Genomic DNA, 20,070 nt, shown 5'->3' on the forward strand with positions numbered 1-20,070 from the left:
TTTACAAACACTGCACAATTTAATTAAACAATCATTATGAGTAATAATTTTTAAGGACAATTCCGCGAATTCACTACAATACTGTGTTTCAATTTAAACGTAAAGAAGGATCTGTACCACTGCTACCGTTGTCGAGATTGGTCGAGATGATACTGACTGCCGCTATTAGACCGCCAGTGGATACACAACAATCGATTTTGCGATTCTCTCGCCCCCCACTCTAGCAAAAAATTAAACGCTGAAACTATGACGCGCAGTAGCGCCTTGGCGCGAAATTTCAAAATTGAAATTCAGTAATTTCATTAAAATTTATATTTATCAATAATTATATTACATTATATTATATTTATCATTAATTAGTCTACAAATTATCTCCGAAAATTTTTATTTCCATCAATAATTTATTAATTATTCTCATTACTTACGCGGTAAATTTAAATATTTGAAAAATAAATTATTAGAAATTGAAGAAAAATTTTAAATCGTGAATTGAAATAAAATGACGGCAAAATATAATAAAAATATTCAAAATATAAAAGAAAAATACACACACACAAGTATTTCGCGCAAAAACCGTGCTGCGATCAGTCTATTTTAAAAAGTTTATTTAATGAATTAAAAATCTTTATAGTTTAAAAATTTTAACTCATACATATTATTTCATCTCGACGATTTATTGAATTGATATTTCCATCATGCGATAATTCATCACAACTCCTATTCAATGCTGCCACTCGCAGCAATAATTCATATATTTTTATTATCATTATTGTATTTATCTCATCATAACCTTAAAAACAATAGACTAAAAAATATACAAAGTGTTGGATAATCCAGGTGACAGTTAAATTAAAAATTAAATAACAATATAAATAAATAATTGTATCAAGTTTTTTAATAACAAACTTATAATAAAAGATGGCGGATCGTTTGACACAATTGCAAGATACAATAAATCAAGTAAGATTTAAAATTTATCAGTAACCATAACTATAACCTACAGTACATAAACAAAACATTTTTCTTTATTCTCTAGCAAGCAGAACACTTTTGTAACAGCGTGGGAATTCTCCAGCAGTACTCGACTCCAAGTAAATTCCCAGGATTTGATCGGATAGGAACACCCCAACCCCATCAACCACAAGAAGACTACGCAGCTCTGTTTGCTACCCTGATAGCAAGATGTGCCAAGGACATTGACACGCTGATAGAAAGTCTACCCAGTGAAGAATCTTCTCACGAGCTCCAGATTGCCAGCCTCAGTCGCCTAGAGCAAGAGAATCTGGAGGCCGGGGAGCAGTTGGAGGAAGTGGTGCGCCAAGGTGAAGCTCTATTACAACGTATTCAAGCCGCACTTCAGGATATTGCGCAAAGTCAGCTAGACATGCAAAATCCAATAGCACCCGCCACAATTTCATCATCATTAAATACAAATTTAAATGTCACACAACAATTTCAAGATACTTTTAGTGTTAATTCTGTTTCTGGAAACAGTAACACTAATTCACATTCAACTCTCACGCCTGATCAATCATCAGCTACAATCAATCAATAAATCATTTAAGTTCAATGCACTGTAAAAAAGTCGAGAGTGAATTCGGATTTTACTCAATTTCGTATTCATTCTGATTCGGAATTCCGGAGTTTTAAAAAAAATTACTCCGCAAATGCAGGAAATAAGGAGTTTATTTTTTTTAGCAGAGTGAATTTGGATCTGGATTTTATTTAAATCCGTATTCACTCCGATTTAGAGTTTTAAAATTATAATAAATTCCCTGTAGGAGTGAATTTCACTCCAAGAGAATTAAATAATTAGTCTAGGCTCCGAATTCACTCCGGATTTAATCTGCATTCACTCCGAAAATATTTTAGTGTGTAAATAATCTTGAGCATTGAAATTAAATATTTCTAATATCATACGTCTTGTTATATTATTTAATAATTATTTATTTATATATATGTATATATATATATATATCAAAGGATAAAGGATCCTCTTTTATAATTAAATTAATTCGTCTCTTAGCATTTTCAAAATTGCATTTTTAAAAAATGTTTACATAGGGGTTTTTATTTACAAAAATATGAGTTGGGATATACGATTAATTAGGGGAATATGATTGATGACGATTGTGATTGATAATGATGTTACTGATGACGACAACGATAATTATGATAATGATGTAGAGCAAGAGTTAATAGAAATACAGTAAAGAGTTGTGGAAGTGATGATGAGCGATCATTATTCAAAGCACAATAACAAGTCTTGTAAAATATTTTTTTTTTGCTTGACATCTTGCTCTCTAGTTTAGAGTACCACGACACTGGGGTGCGCCACACAAACAAGGAATTTTATCTTCCTCCAGTGGGAACTTGTAATCGTATGTTATTTCTTCGTTAACACCAATCGGCTGTTTACTGTAGATTACTATTTTCTTTTGACTCTCTATCGTTATTACTTTAGCATAACAATTCGGCTAAAATAATAAAAACATTTATTATATAACATATTCTGTAACAAAGGATAAAACAAAACGATTTCAGATCAGGGTGAAGGCTGACACACCCGCAGTTTAAAATCATGTTTCATCCTGAGTTACACACAAGATTTTTCATGATTACCTGCATTGGAACTTAAAGTTTCAGTGTCAGCAGTCAGTCAGAAACGAGTTAATTTAAGACCAATGGTATCATCAACTATCAGCGTAAGTGTAAATTGTGATTTGTAATTTATAATTAAGCAGAAACTATAAATACTATTTATTATTCACACTAATTTTTATAAAACTTAATCACAAAGTCAGAATTGTCATTTACGTAAATAAAATTACTATTAAACAAATGACAAGTATCAGAGTTTAAACTGCGAATGTCTTCAGTCAGCGGGCAGAGACATTATTTGTTTCTTTCCAAGGGACGGAACACTTAGTATATTACACACCTAGGGAGGAAAGTAGGACATTCCAACCCGTGTGTATAGTTGCCCGGTGGCAAACACTCGGATTGGGACGTCCGACCTTTCTCCGTGGTGTGTAAACTATTTTCCACCAGATCTGTACTTGAAAGTTTAAATTTTTGGCTTTGTTTGTAGGAAGAATGGCGCATGCGCTAATTTTTATTATTTGTTCTCTCATAAAAGAAAAGAACGACTTTCTTCCCTCTAAACAGGGCAGGAATTTAAACTTCCAGTGCAGGTGTGGTGAAAAAATTTTTCTGTCGCTGACTGGGCATTCGCAATTCACGCATACGCTAATATTAATTCGCGACATTGGACTGAAATCTTCTTCTTTCGACTGGCTGTAGACACTGAAACTTGCGATGCTGATATCATGAAAAATGAATTAATTAATAAGTAAATAAGTTATTTTAAAATAAATAATTACATTGCAACTGTGATTTATAAATCGTGCTAAATTTCCACACTTTGTTGCATCAATAATTGTGTCTAGATCAATACGAAATAGATATGAGCTTCCAATGCCAGTTGCTTCGTACTGAGATTCGCGAAAATCAGCAACAATAGGTCTTATCATTTGCCCAACATACTCTATCACCATCTCATCAGCAGCTATTGGTTCCATAGCAAAGAGACCCCAGTCATGAATACCAGACTTAGCAAACTTGAGTTGTTTTTTACGGAACTGAAATTCAAAAAAAACAATAAACGATTTCTTAGAGTAAGAATAATATTGATAATAATAGAAAATACCTTCAGTTGATTGAACTTGAGTAGATCACTGTCAGTATCAATACCAAAGGCAGTCAGTAAGCGACGTTGATTGCTGCGCGCTTCTCGTGACAGAGCTTGCATTTTACCCGAAAGAGCTTTGGTATTTACTTTTGGTCCATTGGCCATACCTTCACCGCTGGCATAAACGCTTGTGTTCAACTCAACGTCATTAGAACGCTGTATACTCTGAGCGTAGTGATGCTTGTGTTTTGCTTTTTCACGCACATCAACTTTGTAATAGCCCTCAGTCCTTGCGCTTCCTGTCGCGTGAAGTCTTATCTCGTCCCGCTTTCTTTTTTTAGGCGGGTTAGGAATATCCGTCGCAGGATGATCCACCCAATGGGTGTCATTGAGCCAGTAACCCTGGGTGTCATCAGCAAGAAGTGCTTCGTAGCTGCGACGCAGGTACTCGATGTCTTCGTGGTCTATTCCGCGAGTAAGGAACTCGTAGAGAACACCCATCTCTGCCATGATGTCACGTTCCTTGTAAGTGACTGGTGGAGCTTCTGGGAATTTTCTCGGTGCCCTTCCATAGGTAAACTCGTTGATGTTTTCTTTTTCACGTTCATGATTTTTGTGAACAGCCAATTTCGTGTGCTTGTTGTACTTCCTCTTCTCGGTGGGCTCTCTTGCTGGCTCGGTCTTTACTGGTTTAGGTTTCGCTGGCGACAGTGTAAGTGCTGGTGATGGTTGCGGCTGTGGTTTAACTTTAGCAGCTGGATGTGCGGGTGCTGCTGAAGGTGGAGCCGTCGGAGGTTCAACGGTCGCTGGTGGAAGAGAATATGAATGTTCCATAAATACTTGCGATACTTGAGAACCAGAGTTACTGCTCGGACTCCGTTGACCGTTCAATCGTAATTCTGACTCCGCTTGATACCTCAATCTACGTATCTCCAAACTTTCTTCCTCAGAATCAGTCGTTGGTATTTCGCTAAACATTTCTATTTTATCAGACTCGGGAATAATTGGCTCATTGTTGATGTATTTTGTCGACATGTCTTCAATAGCTCTGATGATATTCGGTTGGATAGGACCTGGACTTTTGTGTCTGATTATATTGTCTTGCCCGGCGAGAGTCATCAGTGCTTCTGCTGCTGAGTTCTCCATTTTCTGTATATCTCTAGGCTCATCTTTGACTGACAGTACAGGAACTTCTGATGTTTGCAATGCGACTTCCGGCAGACTTGGCCATTCTCGTTTCGGGCTCATTCGGACTGGAGATGTCGGGAGACTTGCCTCGTTATTCATCTGCGGGAAGTCCGTGGTAAGATCGTCAAGATCAATATCAGGAATAGGCGTTTCACGACCACATGGTGTTGGACAATTTAATGACCTCTGTATCGCGAGTTCCATTAAAATTTCTGGGTCTTCACTGTTGCATGCCAACGGCCGATGGTCGGATAGTCTGCTGTCTGACTCAGCTTCTGCTTCATCGTCAGAACTGTCGCTAGAACTACTCGAGTCGCTGCTGCTACCAGAGCTTGAGCTTGCAGTGGAAGTAGAACTAGAGATAGACGAGGCACTGGTCGGCAGAGTTGTGGGTCTTTTGGGTTTCGAAGTTGAAACTGTTGAAAAATCTAAATCACTATCGCTATCAATCAACTCAGTATCCATACGATCTGACTGCCGGCTGTCTTCGTCTTGCGGTGGCGGACTTGGTGCTTTAACTTTACGTCTGAATGACGGCATTTTCGGGATACTTGCTCGGATACCAAGTCCACTAAAGCTGTCGTAATTAAACCCAAGTGGTGTTGCCTGTTCCAGAAATGACGTGAGTGGTTTTGCTGGCTCTTCCTTCACTGCGTTGTTAGCAGTCGTGGTATCACCACTCGTGTCTCTCTTCTCATTCTTCTTCTCATCCCACCAGACCTCAAATTGTTTGAATGCCGTATTCTCGACCATCTTTTTGTTGAAATCCCTCTTCAATATTTGCTTCAACTCATTCACCACACGGTCTAGCACGCCGTTTATTGTCGGCCCTTGAGGATTGTCTTTAGTGATGTTATGATTAGCCATCGCCAGTCTTGAATGAAAGTTTGGATAATAATTCGTACCCTGGGATCCAACACCACCGGGCATCGATGACGAGGAATGATACTGACTTGGCATATAGGGTGTACCATACGGGTACGGATATTGCGCAGGTCTTGGCCAATTGTACATATCATTAGTCGGCGGATAGTGAGCAAGATGACCAGGATAATGACCTCCAGGATACAAATGATTTGGTGGTTCCGCTTGAGCTATAACTTCTTCTATTTTTTCATCACCCGAACTAAGCGAACTGAGTGACATACGATCGTCATCAGGCGGTGGTGGTGGCGGCGGATCTTTAGGTGGTTCTGGTTCAACATCAAGTGCAGCTGGACTGTAACTACCCAGCAGAGCTTCATCTTCACTTGAACTTATGACACTACCAAGATCTTCATCAACGGAAAATTGGTTGATGTTATTTTCATGTGGTTTCCTACGTTCTTTAGTGCGCTCAGTCTTTTTATCAAAACACGTTTTGTAAACCTCTTCCGAGACGAACGGACTCGGTGGATTTGACAGCATCTCTTCCTCAGCTTGATGTGATTTTTTTTCATCCTCCGAGTCGCTGCCGAACTGCAAAAAAGGCGGGGCCATTCCACCTGCTTTGTCTTTCAGCAGCATCGCAATTCTCGTGTCTAAATCAAGAGTCTTGCGCGATTCTTCTGGTGAATCACGTGGTGTTGTTTTGGGTGTAGATGACTGGCTTTCTTTTTCTTTTTTCGACTGATGGGAGGCTGATTTTGTGTTCGTGAGCTTTGAAGACGACGGTGGCAGAGTGGTTTCAACTGTTCCAGGCGGCGGGACATGTGACGGCCACATTGTCGGCGGTGGATAGCTGGCAGAGTTACCTGGCCACCAAACTCCAGCTGCCGGCTGAATTGGCGGCGTAGGCATCGCTGGCGCTGGTGGAGGAAGTGGCGGTGGACCTGCTGGTATTCCTGGCACATAACCACTAGGCTGATGATGATAACCCGAGTAATAGTAATCATAACTAGCTGGCGTCGAACTCTGTGAATATGTACCCGAATAATTCATGTCACTTGGTGTCGTACCGTAACCCATATCACTGCTAGTGCTACCACCGGGTGTTGGATAGTCCCGATACTTTCCGAACCGTGAATTCTCAATGTACGCACCGTCATTAGTTCTACTTTTATCTAAGCTAGTATTTTTTTTGCTCCTATAATCATCACGTTCTTCGGGTACTTTATCAATCGGCGTCTGTTTTCCCGGTTCAACTTCAACTTTAACATCTTTTTCCACTTTTTTCTCTGGTTTTTTTTCCGTTGTTAATTCAGCATAAATTTTTTTACACTCTTCACCAAATGCATCCAAAAAAACTCTCAAAACTTTACCCATCACAGACGTATTATTTAATTTTTCAACACAACCCTTGGAAGCCTTGGTTGTTTCAAAAACAACACGTGCAATACCAAGATGTTTATTTGTTATCGGATGGTAATAAATAGTCAGTTCTTCAATAACACCAAATTTTTGTACCATGTCACCCAAAAATGTACGGTCAATATTGTCATTAAGATGACAAAACGTCACTTCAAGAGGCGGTGGTTCGCCGCAATAATTAGCATCTATTTTAAAACGCGGTACTGGTAAATCTAATTGCTCTAAACGCGTCCATATCCGTGTCAACTGCGATCGAGGATCACGTGGCTGTACAACTGGACAAGTCGGGTCACCAGGTATCACACCGTCATATCTATACAATTTTTGCGCACCTTTCACAAGAAATGGGTCAGTTATTAATTTATAATTTCGTAATTTTTGCGGCGGCGGAGGTAACTGTTGTCCTCCAGCTCCACCAGCCCCTCCGCCAGGTCCAGTCGACGGCACCACCGGTGACTCTCTGGCATGAGAGGCATGACCATGAGCGTATTTTTGCTGCTGGATAATCCCACCCTGTGGTGTCGTCTGTCCAATACTTTGGCTCGAAGACGACGAGGACGAAGACCCATGATGTGGATGTGGATGATGGTGGTGATGATGATGCGGATGCGGATGCGGATGATGATGATGATGATGGTGATGGTGTGGATGTGCATGGGAATGATTATGCCCATGTCCATGTCTCTCCATACCGTTCATTGCCTCCAGGCATCATCCATTCATGTCAAATTACAACTTTGGACCCGATACCTGAAAAATGACAGCAATTTATTATCAAGACTAAAAAATAGACTTATAATTTGAATTGATAATTAAAATTAATGTCAATTGAGACATTTATCATAATGTTATTCCTAGTTTTATTTGTATATACGATTAATATTTACAACATAACCTCCAAGCTCGGAGACTATTTGAGAGCTAGAGGTTGTTTGTTCCAAGTAAATATAGTTACGTATAATAAACTATTATCTTATTTCTAGACTACGATACCAGGTAATAGAAACTGATGATCAACCTTGAAGATGCTCAAGTAGGATTCCGGTCAGATTCCATAATAAAAACCCACCAAGTACCAAAATACAATAATGGATAAACTTGGTCGGGCTGAGGTTTTCTTTGCTCCCGTGCTCTTGTTAAATATATAAAAGTTTTTTTTTATTTCACAATTGTACAGCTATCTGTTAATATATATCTCGTTAGTCTGCTGTCTTTGGATACACTGAGATAATTGTAAGCTGTAAATATATGTATATATATATAAGTATGTACAAACTTAGTAGTAACACTTTTCTTGCTTTGCTTTGATGCAGATTTATTTAGATATACTTAATACTTAATGCCGTGTAGTTTTCATTCTGAATCTGGTTCTGATGAAATGAACAGCAGGCGGCGACACGCCAGCATAAATACACGGAACTATTACATAGACATATTTTTATATATGTGTTTTAAATGGGATATGTACTTTTTTTTACACACTTACACACCACTGTCAGTAAATGACAAGTGGGGTTTTGACTTCTGTGGGTTTTATCACGTACTGCCATCTGATGAAATCTTGGGATTTTTATTTTAAATATTTTTAGTTACTGACACTGGGAATGAGTCTGAAGTTAGCAGACAATTAACAATTTTTGAATTTTTTTTCAACAATTTAATTAAAAAAAAAAAAAAAAACTAAAAATATGCACAGGTAGAAAATTTAAAAAACTGTACGATAGTAAAGTTAGCAGACATCTGACAATTTTTAAATCTTTTGAAATAATAAATTTAAATGTTTATAAAATAAAAATTAAAAAATGCATGTCTAGACAATTCCAAATTCAGTACATGCATTTTTTTTAATTTTATTATTTTAATTATTTAATATTTTAAAATGTAATTTAAAAATTGTATGAATGTGAATGTAGCAAACATGAGATAATTTATAAATTTGAAATAAATAGATAAATTAATTAAAATAATGAAATTTAAAAAAGTGCGTGTACGGATTTCATTGATCTAAATACTTACAAATTTTTCAATTATTACTTTACTTACATTTTATTTATTTATTATAAAATTAAAAAATTACATTCACTAATTTTTCTTTCAATTTATCATTTTCAAAAAAAGACGTCGGCTAACTTCAGTAATATCACTGGGTAAAGAAGATTTTAAATTTTATTTAAAGCACCCGCTGTAGTCTGTATTGCGAAGCTTCAATACTTTACTCTATGACGGGAGATTGATTATTGGAGACATCTTTAATATTCTGATCTAGACGTGAGGTGATTTTACTTAATTATATTTTTTAATTGTCAAGTATTTATTGTTATAAAAATATAAAAAATAAAATAATATTTTATATTTTTTACAGGAAAATGTCATTCCTACAAAATTTCGTTGGTCGTTTTGTACCGAGAGTTAAAGCCGATGATGAAGATGCCGAATTAGTTGACCCGCAAAAAGTATTGCGTGTAAGTAAATACTTAATAAATATTACGTAATTTTTTTTTAAATTAAAATTTTGATGAATGCAGAATTTTAGAGAACCGAACAATTGTTGATTATTTGAATTTTTTAAAACCATTCAATTTTGCGGGGGTTAAGAAAAAATTAGAGTCGAATAAAAATTACAAGTTATGAGAATTTCGGATCTTTACTGGGTGGTAAAATAATGATAACTTGTCATGTTTCAACATTTCATGTAAACAATTAATTTTATATAAAAGTAATCGTCTTATTCATTTATGGTCTGTGGAGGTCCGATTCATGAATTGAGTTTTAATAATTTATATCGATTCTGCGTCAGTTAACTCGACCATTATCGCAATTATTAGTCCGCATGCCATGTAAGACCTCGTGTACTTGTATCTAGCACAGGCTTTTTTATTAATCTAATTTTTTTTAATTATTTACTATAGCTCTCATATTACACGATAGCAAATAGCTAATTATCTATTATTCAAAGAATTTAATAAATTGATTACATTGAATTTAGTCATGATTCCGAAGGTAGTAGACAATTGAAAATTTATAAATATTTTTTTTGAGAAATCAATTTTACAGGTGTAGATAAACCCTAGAGATATCCTAGAAGAATCAGAGAAATTTTTTTCCTTTACTGTTATGTGCCAGCGTTATTATAAAAGTCTTCTCTGAAAATCCCAGAGAAATCCTAAAGAAATTATTTTCCTTTACTTTTATGTGTTCGAGTTATTATAGAAGACTTCTCTGATTTTTATTTTCATACTTATGAATTTAAATATTATATTTTTAAATTGAATATCCGTTTTATTTTGCGTAGGAGAAGTGTTCACAAGAGCCCAAATGCGTGAAATTTCAAGAAAGATTGACAACATGCAACAATCGGGTTAATTCTCGTAAAAAGACTGAAGAAACTTGTCTTGAAGAATTGATTGACTACGTGAACTGTGTCGATCACTGTGCATCTCACGATCTCTTCAGTAAGCTTAAATAATTACAGTAATAATGATGAATTATTATTATTAACATGATGATATTGAAATAATAAAAATATTAGCTCTATTTGCCCTCGTTGTATATAAAAACTTCATGATAGAAATAAATAATTAATCGAATCAATGCTTAAACTAAGATTCATTTAACATTTGTATTTAAAACATTTATGTTATAATTACATTTAAAATTTATTTATAAAGATATATAATGGAATTATAATTATTTTTTTTATTCGTTTCAATACGATAGCAGCATAATTGCCAGTCTTTAATTTTTATCTATACAAAAAAAATTACTAATTTATTTATTTATTAATATTATTTATATGTTATATTTTAATTTTTTTATTCTGCTCCTATTTGCAATACATCAAAGCAGACTCCACAAACACGTACGGGTTTATTTAATCCAAATTTAACTATTGGCACATCTTGACCAGAACATTTACTGCATAATATTCTTCCACAATGACGACTGTAATAATCAATGATAATAATTATTATTAATGATAGTAAACTAAATAAAAATAAAATATTTTTACCAGTGATGCTTCCTCATAGTTAAAGAAAATTTGGTTCCACACTCTAGACAAATGTCTTTGTCGGCCCAAGGAGCCTCTTGAGTCAACGAATCAAGTAATCGGTAGAGCAATTGCTTGGTAGCGACTTGGTAATTAAATATTGTAACGCCGTCTTTGTTCATTGAACCGAGACATGCACCAGCTTTGACGAGAGTTCTGCAGAGATTTCCATTTCCTTTCATGTAGGCTATCAGCAGCGGTGTGTTGCCATCAGCATCTAGATTTCATTCATTTTTATATTAAATTTATCACTATATCACGTTACTAATTCCAAAAGGATATCTTTTTATTCGCCTTTTTGGTTTTAGGGATTTTCCTAAAGTCAAGGACGTATAAAAATATGTTCTTTTGGACTTAGTAACGCGAAATTTACTTATTGTTTGTATTGTATTTTATTAACAAATTAAATTACCCGCATTGTTGATTGGATATTGTGCCATACATTCGAGGAAAAGTTCGCAAATAGTCGCAGCATTATCTCGACCGCATCTCGCGAGCTCATGCAGAGGATTTCTGCCTTTAAGATTAACCGTCTCTGCATCGAGAGTACACTCGGTCAGTAGAGTTCTCACTACGGAGACATGTCCTTCGCGTACGGCAACATGAAGAGCATTATCACCATCAGTATTTACCGCGTCGAAGTTTATGCTGTTTTGCAGCAGTGCTGATACGACTGCGGCGTGACCAGCTTTTGCAGCAGCGTGCAGAGCAGTATTTCTGTGGGCATCAGTGTCATTTATTCTGGCTCCAGCAAGAATTAAACTGCGCACGAGCATTTCGTTGCCTGAAGCTACAGCCAGGTGCAGCGGGGGTGTTTGGGTGACGTCTTGTACACGTGAATTAACGTCAACCTGGATGGATAGTAAGAAAAGTATGCTCTCCATGTCGCCTTTCTGAATCGCCATGTGAAGAAAATTTCTTCCTTTATTGTCAAACTGCTCAGCAGCACTTGGAAGTTTCTCGAGAATCGCCTGAGCTGCTTTATTATTGCGGACAGTCAGGGCGGTTGCAAATGGACTCAGTCCTTTTTTGTCCCTCAATGAAAGATCCAGGCTTGGATGACACAGCAGCAGAGAAATTATTTCTGCATGTTGATTTTGAATAGCGATATGAATTGGAGTTTTTCCTTCAGCGTCGCGAGCATTGACGTTGGCCCCATGCTCAACGAGAGTCTGTACCACTTGTTCTAGTCCCCACTGACAGCAGAGATGTAGCGGAGTGCAATTGTCTCGCGCTTCATCCCCTCCCTCGCCATTGGGACCTGGTTTTCTAGTGGCATTTAAATCACAGCCGCTGCGTATTAAAAATTGCGCTATTTCTTCTTTGTTGTCATCGATAGCGCGATGAAGAAGAGTTTGAAGGCAGCCATCGGGTCCTGGTCCCCAGCAGTCAGTGTCTGCGCCATGGGTAACTAAAATTGACGCAGTGTCTTCTTGGTCTGAGTCCAAAGCGTCCCAGAGTGGACACCCAACGGAGGTGTTGACTCCACGACGACACAGAGCTTCGACGACTTCACCCAAGCGACAGTGGACACTCAGCTGCAGAGGTGTCTCATCATCGGATGTCTTAGCGCTCATATCTGCTCCATTTTCCAATAAAAATATCGCCGTTGCTGAGTCTTCTTTGAGAATAGCTTGATGCAACAACGTCAATCCTTTATCATTTTTTTCATTAATATTTGCGCCAGCGTTTATTAATGCCGCAACAATTTCCCGTCCTTTTTTAAGTGGGGCCTTGATTGCTAAACTTAATGGAGTCTCGCCGTCTCTGTCTTTGCAATCCAACTGATCTTTTTTATTTTTTGAAAACTCAAGCAGCATCTGTACGACTGGATAATGTAAATTTGTTACGGCTAAATGTAGCGGTACTTGTTCAGTTGTCTTGGTAATTGCGGTTGTACAGAATCCCGAGTCATCTTTCTCAAGTAATAATTTAGTCAACTCTGCTAGTCCAGCTTTGCACGCTTCATGCAAGACAGTTAATCCATCAGCATTTAATTTCTTTGATAAATTATCATCTTTGGAATGTTTTAGTAAAAATAAAGCTGCTTCTTCTTTGCCCTCTTGAGCTAAAATATGTAGTAAAGTATCCCGCGTACTGTAAATTAAATTTGATTTCGCTCCACGTGACAGTAATTTTTCAGCAAAACTCTTGTGATAAGGATCTGCTCTCAAAGCAAAAGCCAAAGGCGTATGTCCATCTTTAGTTATCACGTCAAGATCGATATTTTTCGAATCTAAAAGTAATTCAAAAAGTGGCTCATGTTTCTCCCAAATACTCCAGTGCAAAGCCGTCCAGCCTCGATGGTCTTGCAAATTTTCATCGATGCCCGCCTGAAGAAGTTTCGCTGCAATGGCTATCATGTCTGGTGCATTGTGTCTGGACACTAAGTGAAGGACAGTACATCCTTCGAACTGTTTCAAGGTTTCGTCAACGTTGTCTTTATTGTTGACGCTTAACTTCAGTGGATCACAAAGTCTCTGGCAAGCGCCGCTGTTCTCCAGCTGCTCGATTATAAACTCAGCGGCGTATGAGTCGCCTTTGTAAATTGCTGACTGGAGTAATGTCAAACCAGTGGAATCTTTAGCGCTTAAATCTGCTTGATGTTCCACCAGAGTACGGGCCAGCGAAGGTTGCCGGGATTTTAAAGCGACTTCTAGAGCACGTCGGCCTTTGTGATCTACTGCATTCACTGCTGTTGCGAGCTATAAATAATAATAATAATTATTTATATTATTGAGAGAATGAGGATTTTATTCCAGACTATCGTGTTACTAATTCCAAAAGAATATATTTTTATACGTCCTTTTGGCTTTAGTCACTAAGTTCAAAACCAAAAGGGCGTATAATTTTTTTTTAATTACTCAATTTTTTGGAGACTTATTTCAAAGTTCAAAATTCAAAAAATTATTTGAAAGTCAAACGCCTTTGGCTTTAGGAAAATCCCTAAAATCAAAAGAGCGAATAAAAATATGTCCTTTTGGAATTAGTAATGCGATATAGTTGTGAGACGTAGTGGCTGTAGATTGCTCGGTATTATTATTTTATTTATAGTAGAGTGTAATTAATTAATTGATTATCATACATTTATGGCATGGGATAATGAACTCAACTGATGAGTAAAGATAAACTATTTATATTTTATATGCATCAGACCCTTGAGCCACCGGATAGAAAGGGATAGAAAGACCCTCATACGAGAATTACATTTTTTATTTTTAACGTTCGTGCATCCGTGGTCATCTGCGTGCGGAAGTTCTTATCCGTCATCAACTTGTTGTTCATGTAATGCAATGTAAACTACTAATGATAATGATATGATTATAAATAAAAATAGAAATAAATATGTTGTTTTATTATGATTCAATTGAATGCAGCTAAAAGACGGAGCAGGTTCTCCGCAACCTGAAGAATGAAAAAATCGACGGAAACTTAGACTACACGCTAGGAAATACTGAGAGGTCTCATAAAAGAAATCTGTTCCTGCTTCAAGTACAGGTAACCCCTCTTTACATCTTAGCCAAAAACATCTCAATCACAATTTATCAAGTGAAACATCTCAAAAAAAAAACGTAATCATGATGGTCATATATATAATAAGGTTTAAATTGAGAAATTTAAATTCGGCGATATTTTTGCTGAGATTTTTGTGGCCGAAACGTCATTTCTGACATAAAATGAAGGGGGAGACTGAATCATACGTTCTTTAAGCCTTCAAAAATTATTTTTTCAATTTTTGATTTTTTAAATAAGTCTCCAAAGCCATCGGTAACAAAAAAATTGTGTTCTTTTAAAATTAAAAACGCGGCATATTTAAATTATCTATTTAAAAAATCAGTACACGTTAATTACTCATTGTGATTTCTTGTTTAAATCTATTACAAAGTATAAAATAATCAAATATCTATCTATATAAAATAATATCAGCTACAATAAAACGTAATGTTAAGACAAAAATATACTCGATAACGGAAATGTGTTTTTTGTTTCAAATCAATTCTAGTGTATAGGGATGCGCAGATGAGTTATAAAAAGAGATGGATAGGAGATAATGATTTTTTTTAAATTCAAGGAGAGTAATAAATAATAATAATATTTAATAAAATAAATCAAGGACAGGGAAAGTTGTTTTACTAATGGGATGAAGATTTCCTACTTTACATCAGTCTGGTTTGTGTTGAGTGTTACAGTCGCGCGCAACGATCAACGATCCAATGGGTGTTGGGTGTGCACATCTTACACACACTCGGCTTGCTATGAATCGGTTTGATAACAAAGTGGGGATATGACGTGGCACGGGGGATTCATCACTCCACCAGTAGAATAACTTCAGTGAGCTACAGCTACACTTGTGTAAGTTGTTCAGTAACAAAGTAACTACTGCACTGGTATCTATACTTAACTTGTGATTTTCATAAGCAATCACGCGTATCGTGACCACTAATAGAATGTTTGTTTCTACTTATTATTATCATTATTAATAAAAATTAACTGGCATTGTCTGCTATTGGTAAAAACCAGCATCACGTCATTTATTTAATTATTATTGATTGGTTTTCTCATTGTTTAAAATCACTTTTAGTTGTCACGCGCATTGAGTGTCCTCGTGGTATTAATCAATGTGTCAATCGATTGATAACAGGTGTATGTATTAATAGGAGTAATAAAAAAAAATTTTTTTTTTTATTAAGTAGAAATAATTAATGATGCGTTTGAATTGTTGATAATTAAATTAAAGTTTTAGTTAATTATAAAATAATAAAAAATAAATGGAATTGAGATTATGATTTTTTTCTTAATTCGAGTTATTTGTAAAAATTATTTTGACATAAGAATATGAAATTTAACGAGAGAAGGCAGTTATGGATTCTTTTGATGATTGCATGTAAGACTGGTTATTATTTTATTTTATTATTTACTTTCTAGTAAATTATTGTTGAGTTTAAAAATTTTTTAACGCTTTCTTTGTTTACTTTTTTTTTATTTATTTGAATTGACAGGTATAGCAGAAGCAACAGAAGAAGGTATTTCTTGTTATAAATGTACAGTAGCACCTTTGAGAGGAGCTCCAGAAGCGTCTAGTCAAATATGCAGTCAATTCAAACAGAATCATCACTTTCAAGTCTACTGCCCAAAGTCTACGATGTGTATGAAGCGTACGATTTATCACAAACTAGTCAACGGATGTGAGTTTTTTTTCTTTGAATTAATTATAAAGATTTTTTTCTACTCTCCCATGTTACATATTTATCAGCTTAGTAATTTATCACGCGTTGAACGAATATATTTTAATTGTGAGTCATTGGAATTTTCAGCGATAATAAATACTAGTGTGGAGCGAGATTGTGCGTCGCAGCTTGATATTTTTCAAGCTTACGATTACAATGAAAGACAATGGAGGCAGCAGGAAGAAATAGTCCAGGGTGCGTATCCAGAGAGCTGTTTTACTGGTGAAGATCGTGGGTCACCTGGTGGACCACCTGAGTATTGCTTTTGCAAATATAATTTGTGTAATGACAGTAATGTCAATCGACAAATTTATACACTTATTATTATACCATTTATGATACTCATATTAAATGGTTCTGTTGCAATATGACATGATATTATTGTTCATAAGTAAATAATAAAATAATGTAAATAAAGTTAATAAGTGCTGTGAGATTAAATGATAAATGTACTTGATATTTTTAATGTGCAATTTAAATAAAATAATTACCTCGGCGTTGTGTTCAACTAGATACAAAAAAACCACATCCTCTCTTTCTAATCTGACGGCTGAATGTAATGGAAATTCGCTCTTTGTTTTTAATAATTCATATAGAAGAGGGCCAGGCATCTCTTTGAAATCATCTCCAGTTAAATCGTCCTAAATAATTTATTACATTAATTAATTTATTACACTGAAAAAAACCGGAAGTGATTTGGGATTTTATTTAAATCCGTATTAACTCCGTAAATTTTTGGCACTTAAAATTCTACTCATTTACAACTTTACTCAGCCTCAACTCTATTTAGTTGTTTTCTTACTCAGCTATAACTCTACTCACAAAAAATTGCTACTTTGTCGATTGGCTAAAAAATACGTAAGTAGAGTTGTAGCTGAGTCTAGTTGAAGCTGAGTAAAGATAAAACTAAGTAGAGTTAAACCTGAGTAAAAAAAAATATGTGAGTAGAGTTATAGCTGCTTCCCTTGAAAAAAAATGTTGTGAATAGAATTGCAACACTGCTAAATTTTTTAGTGCAGTTGTAATAAATGAATAAAAGTAATTGATAAAAAAAAATTTACCCAGTGAGTTGATATCAATGAACTACAGTAGTCACGTAATTTTTCAGCGCCTAACTCTTCAGCTGCTGTATAAAGAGCTACGCAATCGCGCAGACTTACTGTTCCAATTAAATAAGTTTCACACTGTTCTACTAATTCTTTTAATTGAAAATTAGACGCCGCTTTCATCAGTTCTAATGTTAGATTTTCTTTTTCTACTGTACTTGTGTAAATCCATTTTAGGAGAATGGACCCAGCATCTCCATCCAAATAACTCCAATCTATAAATATAGTTACAGTTTATTATTGAAATATATGTCTACAGTAATTATAAATAATTTTTTTTTTATAAATTAATAGTGAAACAAAGTTTAGTATAAATAATAAACTAAATATTGATTTGATTTTTTTAAAAATTAATTTTATTTATAAAGTTAAATACTTAGTTTGAAGTTAAAAGTTTACAAGGATATGATTTTTTTTATTGTTCTATGATATGTAGAAACACTCCAAATAAAAAAAACTTTGACGATTGTTTATAATCGCGACTAGTTAGAGCTCGAGTTATAAAATAATTTTTTTAATCATTACGGACGACGGAGCGATAAAAACAGCTACAGTTTTTACATCTATAGTATATAGATATATTTTATATATAGTACATAAATATATACATTCATAAATATATAAATATATGTACAGGAATAATATTCTAATCCAACTGCAGTGTAAATAAAAAATGATCGCTGTTTGATATTTGAATAAAAAATATGCATTGAAAATTTATGTCATATTTTCAAATAATTTTCAATGTCATATTTTATAGAGTTAAAGTATACAAAAAAAGTAATATAATATTTTAAAATATGAAATCTTGAATAAATTAAATTATAATACTGACCCAGTATTGAAATATTTGCTAGAGAACTTTCACTCCAAAAATCACTTCTAGCATTTAAAACAAATTTATGTGCTGGCAGTTCATTGTTAACTAATTTAATAGTTAAATCACTGGAAAAAAATAAAAGTTATTTTATAAATATTTGAATAATATGAGTGTAGATGTAGCAGGCATGAAACAGTTTATAAATTTAAAATAAATATATATAAATTATAATAATTAAATTTAAAAAAACCATTTACTGATTTTTCGATTATCTAAGTGCGCATTTTTTTATTTTTTTTATTTTCGCATTTTATTTATTCATTCAAAAATTTTAAAAATTTACACTTGTCAGTTACATTCACACTCATGAGTGCGAGTGTAGCCAAACTAAGACAACTTATAAATTTTAAATAAATAAATAAATTAATTAAAATAACAAATTTAACAAAATGCACGTACTGATATTTAAATTATCTAACTACGCATTTTTTTAATTTTTATTCTTTTTGCATTAATTTAGTTATTCAAAAACTGACACTTGACAGCTGAATTCACGCTCATTTAAATAATTACTTGTTTGATTTGATACCTGTATTGTTTTTGAGCATAAAGCGAAGCAATTGTTGCTAATAATCGTTCGATAAATCCAGATTCTTGTTTTGATGCAGTAGCGATTGCATATTTTTGCTGTAATTCAGTATTTGCTGTATAAAGATTTACATACTGAGTTCTGAGTAATGACAAATGTTGTTGCCATTTTTGTGAATCATTTGTCTCGTCTAAAAAATATTATTTCAAGTAATTAAGTTCTGTATTATTTTTTAAATTAATTATTAAGTATTTTTTTAATTTTTATTAACAGATAACCTAGACTCACCCATGGTCAAATGTCTACTGAAATAACTGAGTAATCAACAAACCCACTGGTTATGATTTATAAATATATCGCATGACAGTTACTTTACTTTATTTATTTTTTTTTTTTTTGACAATTTCTCAGAACCGGTTGATAAGATTAAGGCGATTAAGATTATTTTTGACAAATATTCAATAATAGTTACACCGTTTGATATATTATTTATATTACTACACTAATCATTGCACTTTGAATTCATTTATCAATGGGATTCTAGTTGTTGATAATTAAAACTTGACAATTAAATAATAACGCCCCTATTATTAATGCAGTTAAATTTGAAGGTAGGTAATACTGATGTCTATTACATATTTTACAAGTGCCAAATTATTATGATCTGAATATCTGTCAATTGATAAAAAAGAGGTGACAGATTTTTAGTTTCGCGCCATCTGAAAAAATGTCGATAAGGAAACTGCTTTTAAATTTAAATTTATTTTATTTATATAAAAGTAAAATGATCTTGAAGTTAATAGACAATTAAAAATTTTTGAATTTTTTTTTAACAAATCAATTACAAAAAAAATAAAAACTAAAAATATACATGTGTAGAAAATTAAAAAAACTATAGGTGCAATTTTTTCATATGTTTTTTTTTTATAATTTATTGTTTAAAAAAAAATCACAAACTCATTAGACGTCAGCTGACTTCAGTATCAAATGTGTGAATGTAGCAGACATCAGCCAAATTCAAAATTATAAATAAATAGAGTTAATAATTAATAAAATAAAATTTTTAAAAAATGGGCATTTAAAAAAATTTGAAATTAATAAGTGCATTTTT

The 20,070-nt window shown here is 34.2% G+C and overlaps 5 protein-coding genes across 9 annotated transcripts; 3 read left to right on the plus strand and 2 right to left on the minus strand.

The window, feature by feature from the left end:
• The first annotated feature begins 731 nt into the window (after positions 1-731).
• LOC103569896 (mediator of RNA polymerase II transcription subunit 21) lies at positions 732-1,919 on the plus strand. The gene is made up of 2 exons (XM_008547437.2): positions 732-960; positions 1,037-1,919. The coding sequence occupies exons 1-2, from the start codon at positions 919-921 to the stop codon at positions 1,553-1,555; spliced, it is 561 nt and encodes a 186-aa protein (XP_008545659.1). The 5' UTR covers positions 732-918; the 3' UTR covers positions 1,556-1,919.
• Positions 1,920-2,022: 103 nt separating this feature from the next.
• On the minus strand, positions 2,023-8,648 carry LOC103569895 (histone-lysine N-methyltransferase SETD1A). Of its 4 annotated transcripts, none has more exons than XM_053742290.1 (5): positions 8,505-8,648; positions 8,162-8,406; positions 3,710-7,918; positions 3,384-3,641; positions 2,023-2,477 (listed from the first exon to the last, which is right to left on the minus strand). In XM_053742290.1, exons 3-5 carry the CDS (start codon positions 7,865-7,867, stop codon positions 2,304-2,306), a joined length of 4,590 nt encoding a protein of 1,529 aa, XP_053598265.1. In that variant the 5' UTR covers positions 7,868-7,918; positions 8,162-8,406; positions 8,505-8,648; the 3' UTR covers positions 2,023-2,303. The 4 variants fall into 4 exon arrangements, with proteins under 4 accessions (XP_053598265.1, XP_053598264.1, XP_053598266.1 ...); XM_053742289.1 differs by having other exon boundaries at positions 8,498-8,648; XM_053742291.1 differs by having other exon boundaries at positions 8,162-8,349; positions 8,445-8,648.
• A 716-nt stretch (positions 8,649-9,364) lies between these two features.
• Positions 9,365-10,702, plus strand: LOC103569894 (cytochrome b-c1 complex subunit 6, mitochondrial). The gene is made up of 3 exons (XM_008547430.2): positions 9,365-9,441; positions 9,531-9,630; positions 10,461-10,702. The coding sequence occupies exons 2-3, from the start codon at positions 9,535-9,537 to the stop codon at positions 10,632-10,634; spliced, it is 270 nt and encodes an 89-aa protein (XP_008545652.1). The 5' UTR covers positions 9,365-9,441; positions 9,531-9,534; the 3' UTR covers positions 10,635-10,702.
• Positions 10,703-10,773: 71 nt separating this feature from the next.
• LOC103569893 (rabankyrin-5) lies at positions 10,774-19,618 on the minus strand. Its single transcript, XM_008547429.3, has 8 exons — positions 19,248-19,618; positions 18,960-19,149; positions 18,386-18,495; positions 17,506-17,765; positions 16,936-17,085; positions 11,629-13,921; positions 11,178-11,433; positions 10,774-11,110 (listed from the first exon to the last, which is right to left on the minus strand). The coding sequence occupies exons 1-8, from the start codon at positions 19,249-19,251 to the stop codon at positions 10,981-10,983; spliced, it is 3,393 nt and encodes a 1,130-aa protein (XP_008545651.1). The 5' UTR covers positions 19,252-19,618; the 3' UTR covers positions 10,774-10,980.
• LOC103569892 (uncharacterized) lies at positions 15,576-16,901 on the plus strand. 2 transcript variants are annotated; one of them, XM_053742258.1, is made up of 4 exons: positions 15,576-15,726; positions 15,799-16,101; positions 16,217-16,402; positions 16,532-16,901. In XM_053742258.1, the coding sequence occupies exons 2-4, from the start codon at positions 16,053-16,055 to the stop codon at positions 16,813-16,815; spliced, it is 519 nt and encodes a 172-aa protein (XP_053598233.1). In that variant the 5' UTR covers positions 15,576-15,726; positions 15,799-16,052; the 3' UTR covers positions 16,816-16,901. The 2 variants fall into 2 exon arrangements, with proteins under 2 accessions (XP_053598233.1, XP_014297494.1); XM_014442008.2 differs by having other exon boundaries at positions 15,576-16,101.
• Positions 19,619-20,070: the final 452 nt, after the last annotated feature.

Source organism: Microplitis demolitor, chromosome 10 (assembly GCF_026212275.2).
Source record: "Microplitis demolitor isolate Queensland-Clemson2020A chromosome 10, iyMicDemo2.1a, whole genome shotgun sequence".
NCBI classification, from domain to species: Eukaryota; Metazoa; Arthropoda; class Insecta; order Hymenoptera; family Braconidae; genus Microplitis; species Microplitis demolitor.